The sequence below is a fragment of the Tamandua tetradactyla genome, chromosome 12, assembly GCF_023851605.1.
Source record: "Tamandua tetradactyla isolate mTamTet1 chromosome 12, mTamTet1.pri, whole genome shotgun sequence".
In the NCBI taxonomy this organism is placed as follows: Eukaryota; Metazoa; Chordata; class Mammalia; order Pilosa; family Myrmecophagidae; genus Tamandua; species Tamandua tetradactyla.
The window spans coordinates 17,113,263-17,123,711 of NC_135338.1; the positions used below are offsets into that span (position 1 = coordinate 17,113,263).

General features: G+C 41.4%; 1 gene segment (V, D, J or C); it reads left to right on the forward strand.

Annotated features, from left to right (window-relative positions):
- The first annotated feature begins 6,786 nt into the window (after window positions 1–6,786).
- LOC143651236 (immunoglobulin lambda variable 1-40-like) lies at window positions 6,787–7,400 on the forward strand. The segment is given in 2 exon segments: window positions 6,787–6,899; window positions 7,033–7,400. Coding segments are annotated over 2 exon segments (399 nt in total).
- Window positions 7,401–10,449: the final 3,049 nt, after the last annotated feature.

Genomic DNA, 10,449 nt, shown 5'->3' on the forward strand with positions numbered 1-10,449 from the left:
ATCTATCTAAAATGGTTATCAGTAAGGGAATGTCCCACTCTGATTAAATATCTTACTCCAAATTAAAAGACCAATTATAGTATATATTTTGATAGCTAGAAATAGGTTTGTAATTTTTTAACCCAGAACTAAGGGTGAGCCTTCATCTTTCCTTCCACATTTTGTGTAGTTGGTAAAATCCCTGAGTTTCCTCTTGCTTATGTCAGATTCTCAGATTTGCTTGGTTTTGATGCCCTTGAAATTCTGAGCAGTGAAGGACAGGTATTTTGGCAGCTGCCCCACAATCAAAACTTTTCTTATGTTTTTATCATGATACGTCTTGGTCTAAAATCACAGGGCACAGCTCAGAGTTATGGCTTTGCTCCTTGTGGGAGTGGCTAAGGATATTGGAATTCTTCTGACTTGGTAATTAACTTGTCTTCCAATTTTGAAAATGTATTTGTTCATTTGTTTACACATGCTCTTTTAAAAATTTTATTGTTGTGAAAATTATGGAGCAAATATTTTTTTCCATTTTAACCACTTTTTGTTGGTATGCGAAAGTATTGATTATAGACTCAATATTGTATTATCATCACCAACACCTATTCCCCTTCTTTTTCACCACCTCAACAGAAACTCCTCACCCATGAGACTGTAAGCCCTCTTCAGGCCCTGCCCCATCCCCAGCTGCTGGGACCCTGTAAGCCTCAGTGTGTGTCGGTGAAGTCTGTTTTTCTAGGTGTTTCATATTAGTGAGATCATGCAATTCTTTTTTTTTATTGTAATGATCTATACACAACAGAAAATTTCAAATTTTAACCACTATCATAATATTCCATATATGGAAAGGCCATATTTTGTTGCCCACTCTCCTGCTGATGAGCATCCTGGTAGTTTACATCACTGGCATTGCACATAATGCTGATAATGAAAGTTCCCCTACAAGCCTTTTTATGGACATATTTTTCCTTTAATTTTGGGTAGACACCTAGCAGTTGGATTGCAGGTTCACATGGTCGCTCTGTGTTTAATTGTCAGGAAATTCCAGGAGAGTCTCCAAATACCTGCACTGTTTTTCTTTTTCCACCACTCATGTAAGAGGCTTCAACATGGCCACCTCATGACAAAACATGTTATGACCTGCCTTTTTGATGGTGACCTTCCCAGTGCACATGAACTGATGCCTCATTGTGGTTTGGTTTTCTTTTCCCTAATGACTAAGGATGCTGACTCTATTAGCTAGGGTTCTTTAAAGAAACAGAATCATCAAGAGATATCTGTAAATATAAGATTTATAAAAGTGTCTCACACAACTGTGGGGATATAAGAGCCCAAGTTCTGTAGGGCAGGCCACAAGCTGGCAGCTCCAATGGAGGTCCTCAATGAACTCTCAAGAGGGGCTGGCTAGCTGAAACAGAAAGAGTGACACTCCCCTTAGCTGAAGACACTCCTCTTAGTTGATTACAAATGAAATCAGCTGTGGATGCAGCCAATGTCATCATGATTTAAGTCCATGAAATGTCCTCACAGTAACAGCCAGTCCATCATTTGGCTGACCAGACAACTGGGCACCTCCATGCAGACACGTTGGCACATGAACCTGACCATCACAGTACACACCTTCTCATCTTGGCAGCCATACATACCACCTTAAACCATACTTAATCTCTAAATGGAAAACAATAACAGGCACATTCCTTCTTCTCCCTACAATACTCAGTTGTCCTGCATACAACCAGAAATGTATTAAATCTCTACCAAATAGGATGCAAGTTCTTGGGTAATATTCACTCTTAAACTTGATATCCTACAACTTAAATACTATAGCATGAACAAACAGCTTATATCATATGATAAAAGGGGATAAAACAAAGAGGAAAACAGATATTTGATTTAAATATAAATACATAGATAATAATTTTTTTCTTCCCTCATTATTCTTTTTTTCCCCTCTCCATTGCTGTCCCTTCTCTCTTTCCTTCCTTCCATTATTGTTAATGAGTAAACAACTTGTGTTCCATACACATAATGGAATTCTGTACTGGAAGAAATATTCAAAATCTCTGACTAGATGGATAGACCTCAAAAGTCTATGTTTAGATTTTTTCTTCTTTTTTCTTCCTTTCCTTTGTCTCTTCCAATTCATTTTTAGCCCTTGCAGTCTCATATAATAAATCTGTAAGTTCAATCCTTATCATTGCTTTCCACATCACTTGTACCATCATTATTCATCAATATAGTTCAAAAGCATTTATTTGATACCACCAGGGGTATAGGAAAATTCTAGAGGCTGAGAGGAGAACCACATCTTTCTCCTCTTGAAGAATACATTTCATTGGGGACACACATGTCTGAAACCTAAATTATTTGTGTATTAGAAGTTTGAGTGCTCTGTATATAATTATAACAGGGCATATGAATAAGGAGGGAAACAGTGATGTAACTTTTCAGTATTGAGATTGGTCATATTCTAAATTTTAAAGTAAGTTGGGAATTATTTGATTTATTTTTACATTTTCTTAAACTTTCTGATTCTAGTTTCTTATCTCCTATAGAACTCATATCTTTAATTTATCACTAAATATAAAGGGAAATCAATATTAATTTTATCTAAAATTCTTATTTTACAACTTCATGTTTCTGGATCAAATTTCCATGTATCAATTAATTCCTTAGTCAGGAAGCATTTATTGAAGGCCCATTCTATGTGACATCTGTACTGGGTAGGCCTGCTGGGGGTAAATGCAAAACACCTGAGAGAACTCACTTCTGACAAGGAACTCTCACTTGAAGATATTAGATATAAAGAAACCAATATGATCATTACTATAAAAGAGAGCAAAAATGTGATAAAGCACCTTCCATTACTGGAAATCTGGAAAGAGTTCACCTTGGCTGGTGAGGAGGGACTGAGGCTCCCCCAGGAGAGGGAGTGGCCAGCTCCAAGACAGGCCCCAGCCCCTGGTGTTGGAAAGGAGATCAGTGGTGTGGGACCAGAGAGCAGAGCAGAGCCACCAGGGACTTGGGCTCTTTTGGGCTCTCCCAGTTTTCCCTTTGAAATTAAATGGCATGGAAAAGTAAGGGTGTGTTTGATATAATAAAATAGTAAATGGTTAATGTAACAAGTTATTTTAAATAAAAGCCACCATAATCAGCTTGTTTAGATAGAGCCATTAGCAATATATTGACCACATTCTTATGTCCTGCTGTTTGTATATTTACTTGTACCTCCAGGCTATGGTGAGAGATGGGGAAGGACTGAGGCTTAAATTGAATGAAAGAATTATAATTCCTTTTACTCATTTTATAATGCCCAGCCAACATTTCTCTATTGTTCTGGCACTTCTCAGTAATGGATATAATCACTTTTCCAAATATTTTTTCAGATTTTATGTTTTTATTTCATCTTAAAAATTACAAGTTAATTTTCTCTGAAACTATTTCTGTTCATACAGCCTAGTACTCTGTTCCTTAGAAAAGCTCCTAAGCTAAAATATTCATGCTAAGAAATCACACAAAACTTCAAGAAGTTCAATGCAAACAACAATTATGAATATTATAGGAAATATATGATGTTACTAAGGAGGCATAATCCATATTTTAAATGGTATAAATTAAACCCTTTCTTATTTCAAGCTTAAGTTGAAATTATCTCAAAGTGCTTAAAGCTTCATAAACCCTTTGAAGGAGCATCTTTGTTACTCTTTTCATCTGTAGCTGGCCCAGGCCTGGCTGATGGGTCCCTGGCAGTGGCACAGACCACACTGCGATGAAGAGACCCAAGGGCCTGTGATTCCCAAACCAGAACCTCACCCCAACCACACACACACACACACACACGCACACACACACGCACGCACACACACACACACACACACACTTGGAGACACGGAGCTGACATGGAGCCTCACCATAGCTCTGGGATCACTGCTCATGAGCAGTACTAAGTGACACCACCACAGGAAGGATTTGTTCAGGGCTTCCCAGTTTCTAAAGGCCCCAGGATTCCCTGTCCCTGCCTCATCCCCCAGAGCCTCATGTCTGTGTTGGGTGTGTTCAGGTCCAGGAGAAAAACCTGCAATACTCAGGCTTTACTCTTGTGTCTGTATTTTCTATTTAAAAGTCCCTGACATAGAGTACTAAAATATTCCCTTCCTTAAGCTAGCTCTTCATTTAATTTGCGGTTCTAAGTAAATAACCTACAAAGAGTCAGGTGGACATGGGTGTAATTTCCATAGTTATTGGGAACCCTGAGGTCAAGAATTAAGATGCAAGGACACTGAAATTGAAATGTAGATTCTGAGGTAGATTTTTGGTAGTAATTTCAGAAAAAAGTACAAACAGGAAGAAACAAAGAAGACATAAATAATGGATGTGGATTGGCCTGCAAGAAGAGGGAAAATGTGAGTAAAAGATGAAGCCATACTTCATTATTTAAGGAGTGAGCTGGGAGCATGCACCTCGACACGCAGGAGCCACCAGGGGGTGCTGTGGGTCTTCTTAGGGGCCTGAGGACACCCTAATGGTTGGAACTGAATGGCCCCAGGCCCTTGCTCACTGGCCCACCTCAGAAGTTACAGCTGATGGTTCTAACCATGGGGCCACCCAGAGCTGGTGAATACACCAGGGGTCCCACTGACCATGGATCTACTCCTTGGGCCTTGGACACAGAATTGGTAGAAATTTGGTGAGGTTGGTAGAAAATGCACACCATTAAAATTTGTGATATGCAGTTCACAAAATGGAATGAGGAAGCAATATTGCTGCATTTTATTGTCCACTAGAGACACATTCACACCCTATCACCTGCTCCCTGCCCCAGCACCCATGTGTGTCTGTATCTCTGGGTTTCAGTCCCCGCCTGTGCTGACTTAGACTCCAGCTCTGTCAGCATCCCTGGATCACCTGTGAGGTATGTTGGTGCAGCAGAAGCCAGGGAGCCCTCTCCTGTGTATTCTAAGATTCTACTCAGGCTCAGAGATGCTCCAGGGCTTCTCTGCACCCAAGGGTCACTGCTGGACTTTGGGTCAGATTCCACAAGGCCATTTGCTGTCCACCAGGCATGGTAAGTGGGCTGGACACTAAACAAAATCTGTCTGAATATTTCCTGTTGCCCAGAATGGTTTTTGAATATTCTAGACACTGGACTTCCCACTGACAGTCAGCAACATGTACTATGCCTCACATTGGAAGTAGCTAACTCAGTGGTCAGGTGTCCTGCAGTGTCAGCCTCTCTACCTTGTCACAACCAGATATCCACCTATACCATCCTTCATAACATTAGCTAGGGAGGGGGTTTAAAGTCTGAGCCCTGTTAATTTAGACATATTTGGGTAATAACTTGAGCTTACACAGATCCCATTTCTAGAACCACAATCACAGGCTCCCTGGTTCTTCTTCCCCTGGATCTCAGGGAATGTGCTCATGCATCCAGCATGGGGGCAGCATGGGGCTGTCCTAGTGGGAAATTCCTCTGGGGTTAGACTGGAATAGCAGATTCCTGAAAGCCTCTATAAATCTCTAACTACTTAATGAAAACAAAACAAACCTCCATCACGTGTGTCTTCATGGCTCTATCTCTGTTTGTTGGTTCCAGCCACTCAGCAGGATCTTTCAGAGGAGAACTCAGGGGTGAAGCAGGAGCACATGTGGGCAAAGGTGCCCAGGTGGGTGTGCTGCTGAGAGGGGTTGGGAAGTTGCAGGGAATAAGCTTCCCAATAGGAGGGGTATCTAACCTTGGATTTGCAGAAGACATAGGAGAGAGGTGCTAAATAAGTAGGACAATGCTTGCCATCTAATCAGTGGTACTGGGGCATCTTTAGAGTAATATAAAAAGAAAGTGAGATGTGAGTAAAGGGCTGAGGTAGGAAATTTGTGACCTTCTGTTTCACCACCCTGATCTCTCTTACCTTGTAACTTCATTGTGTCTGCCTTTTCCCAGACTTCTAATCCCCTCTGGATGCTCATGTTCTGTCTTCTGAGAAGATCCACCCACCCCTGGTGACCCTTCAGGGAGCTGGGTTTCTGGGTGTCCTGAGGAGCTGGTCACCTCCCTCAGGGTGGAAGAGCAGGAGGAGAAGCTGATCTCTCTTTATAACAAGGATGATCTTTCTGGAATCAAATTCCTGGGCCCTTTTAGGATGGACCTTTGTCCCATCAAGGCTGAGGAGGCTCCTGAAGGCTGACTCTGCCACAGTGGGACATGGTGTGTGATGAGGGAAAAGGAGACTGTGTCGTTGGGCTCCTTAATAGATGCTGTGCAGGGTTTGCTCACACTTTCTAGTCCTGCTCACTGGGGCAGGGCACATTCTCTGAACTATCAGCCTCCTGTGCCCCCTCCCTAACAGAATAAATGGGTGAAAGGTCAGAAAAGCCACCTTATTCCTGAAGAAGCTCCTCCTTCAAAGTACAAATAAATTTTGGCAACCCCACTGCAACCCAGTAAGTGGGGAGGGGCTGGATGATATGCTGCCCCCAACTTGTGAGAGGAGAGAGGTGCAAGGCTGGGTTGAGTCCATAGCCCTTTCTCACTTATCAGCTGCAGGAACTTCATCACTGTTATGAAGGAACGTAGGCTCTGAGACAGCAGGGGGCCTTGGTGCTTCTCCCTTGGGGGTCTATGGGGGCATCTCAGCTGGGAAACCAGGCCCTGGTGCCCTGTGTGGGGTCCTCTGCTCTGCATCCCCTGGGGCCCAGGAGACATGAACTCACTGGGTCCCAGGGCAGGCTCCCACAGGCCAGGGACACTCAGGGGGAAGAGAAAGAATTTGCATGAAGGGTTCCTCTCTCCTCCCTAATGGGGGGAAAGGATAAGAACCCAGACCTTCTCAGCTATGGGCCCAGGAAGCAGAGCTCTGGGAGCGTCGCAACCATGGCCTGGCGCCCTCTCCTCCTCACCCTCCTCACTCTCTGCCCAGGTGACCAGCCTTGGAAAGCAGGAGAAGGGACTGAGGGAGGACACCTGGTGCCACGTTTCTCTACTCCGTTTGGGCATGTGGTGTGGGCGACAGCCTCAGACTCACCCCTGTGTCTCCCCCTCCTCTCTTCCAGGGTCTTGGGCACAGTCAGGACTGACCCAGGAAGCCTCAGTGTCGGGGTCTGTTGGTGAGAAAGTCACCCTCACCTGCAGGGACAGCAGCAACAACATTGGAAGTTATGGTGCTGCTTGGTACCAGCAGCTCCCTGGTGGTGCCCCCAAAGCTGTGATGTTTGGAACTACTCGGCCTTCAGGGATCCCAGCTCGGTTCTCTGGCTCCAGATCAGGCAGCACAGCCTCGCTGAGCATCTCGGGGCTCCAGCCTGAGGATGAGGCTGATTATTACTGTTCAGCTTATGACAGTAGCAGCAGTGGTGTCACAGTGCTCCAGACCCATAGGGAAGTGAGACAGAAACCTGCCCGGTGACTGTTTGCCTCTCAGAGTAACTGTGACAAACACCAGCAGAGGGTGACTAGGGTGTCCCTAAATGTCAGTGTCCCAGCGTCTGAAGGTCAGAGCACAGGGCAAAACTGCAGGGTCAGTAGAAATGGCTCCTTCTTGTTATCATTCCCCATCCTTTCACTAGCATTTGGTGTTGACAGACTTTCGATCAGCCAATCTATTGAATGTAACATGATCTTCTTGTCATCTGATTTTTATTTTCCTAATTACTAATGATGGCAAATATCTTTTTAAAAATTTTTTGTTACAATTAAATGTTTTTTTATGTGAAATGCCTCTTGATATTTTCCCCAAGTTTTTCTCCCAGTGGGGCTTTAGTCTTTTTCTATTGATGTGTATTAAAACTGATTTCCCTAAACAAAATTGTTCTTCAAAATAAGAATAAACAGCCACAAAACACTTTGGAACCCATCAGGGTTTCAAGACATGATAGGAATTTTCTAATACCTTAAGTTTCATCTGTCTAAAATGGTTGTCAGCAAGGGAATGTCCAACTCTGATTAAATATTATACTCCAAATTAGAAGACCAATTACAGTATATATTTAGATAGCTAGAAATACATTTGCAATTTTTTAACCCAGAACTAAGGGTGAGACTTTATCTTTCCTTCCGCATTTTATATAGTTGGCAAAATCCCTGAGTTTCCTCTCACCTATGTCAGATTCTCAGACTTTCCTTGGTTTGATGACCTTAAAATTCTGAGCAGTGCAGGACAGGCATTTTGGAGTCTGCCCCACAATCAAAACTTTTCTTATGTTTTTATCATAACCTATCTTAGGGTGAAATCACAGGGTACAGCTCAGAGCTATGGGTCTGCTCCTTGTGGGAGTAGCTAAGGAAATTGTTTGGAATTCTTCTGACTTGGTATTTAACTTTTCTTCCAGTTTTGAAAATTTATTTGTTCATTTCTTTACTCATACTCTTTTAGAAATTTTATTGTTGTGACAATTATCGAGCTATTTTTCTCCCATTTTAACCAATTTTTGTTGATATTTGCGGAAGTATTGATTATTGACTCAATATTGTATTATCATCACCAACACCTATTCCCCTCCTTTTTCACCACCTCAACAGGAGATCCTTGCCCATGAGACTGTAACCCTTCTCCTGGCCCTCCCCCATCCCTAGCTGCCTGGACCCTGTAAGCCTCAGTGTGTATCAGTGAACTCTGTTCTTCTAGGTGTTTCATATTAGTGAGATCATGCAGTTTTTTTTCTTTTATTGTAATGATCTATACACAACAGAAAATTTCAAATTTTAACCACAAATTTTAATATTTATCATAATATTCCATATATGGACAGGCCATATTTTGTTGTCCACTCTCCTGCTGATGAGCATCCTGGTAGTTTACATCATTGGCGTTGCACATAATGCTGCTATGAAACTTCCCCTACAATGCTTTTTATGGACATAGTTTTCCTTTTATTTTGGGTAGACACCTAGCAGTTGGATTGCAGGTTCACATGGTCACTCTGTGTTTAATTGTCAGGAAATTCCAGGAGAGTATCCAAATACCTGCACCGTTTTTCATTTTCCACCCCTCATGTAAGAGGCTCATCACAAAACATGCTATGACTTGCCTTTTTGATGATGACCTTCCCAGTACACATTAACTGATGCCTCATTGTGGTTTGGTTTTCTTTCCCTGATGAATAGGGATGCTGACTCTATTAGCTAGGGTTCTCTAAAGAAACAGAATGATCAAGAGATATCTGTACATATAAGATTTATTAAAGTGTCTCACACCACTGTGGGGATATAAGAGCCCAAGATCTGTAGGGCAGGCCACAAGCTGGCAGCTCCAATGGAGGTCCTCAATGAACTCTCAAGAGGGGCTGGCTAGCTGAAACAGAAAGAGTGACACTCCCCTTAGCTGAAGACACTCCTCTTAGTTGATTACAAATGAAACCAGCTGTGGATGCAGCCAATGCCATCATGATTTAAGTCCATGAAATGTCCTCACAGTAACCGACAGTCCATCATTGGCTGACCAGACAACTGGGCACCACCATGCAGACAAGTTGACACATGAACCTGACCATCACAGTACACCCCTTCTCATCTTGGCAGCCATACATACCACCTTAAACCATACTTAATCTCTAAATGGAAAACATTAACAGACACATTCCTTCCTCTCCCTCAATTGTCCTGCATACAACCAGAAATGTATTAAATCTCTACCAAATAGGATGCAAGTTCTTGGGTAATATTCACTCTTAAACTTGATATCCTACAACTTAAATACTATAGCATGAACAAACAGTTTATATCATATGATAAAAGGGGATAAAACAAAGAGGAAAACAGATATTTGATTTAAATATAAATACATAGATAATAATTTTTTTCTTCCCTCATTATTCTTTTTTTTCCCCTCTCCATTGCTGCCCCTTCTCTCTTTCCTTCCTTCCATTATTGTTAATGAGTAAACAACTTGTGTTCCATACACATAATGGAATTCTGCACTGGAAGAAATATTCAAAATCTCTGACTAGATGGATAGACCTCAAAAGTCTATGTTTAGATTTTTTCTTCTTGTTTTTTCTTCCTTTGCTTTGTCTCTTCCAATTCATTTTTAGCCCTTGAAATCTTATATAATAAATCTGGAAGTTCAATCCTTATCGTTGCTTTCCACATCGCTTGTACCATCATTATTCATCAATACAGTTCAAAAGCATTTATTTTTTTTTATTTTTTTTATTTTTTTATTAACAAAAAAAGAAAAGAAATTAACAGAACATTTAGAAATCATTCCATTCTACACATGCACTCAGTAATTCTTAGTATCATCACATAGATGTATGATCATCGTTTCTTAGTACATTTGCATCGATTTAGGAAAAGAACTAGCAAAACAGCAGAAAAAGATATAGAATGTTAATATAGAGAAGAGAATTAAAATAATAATACTAATAAAAATATATATATATCAAAAGGAAAAAGAAACAAAACAAAAACAAAAGATACAAACACACAAACAAACAAACAAAAAAACATATTTCAGGTGCAGCTTCATTCAG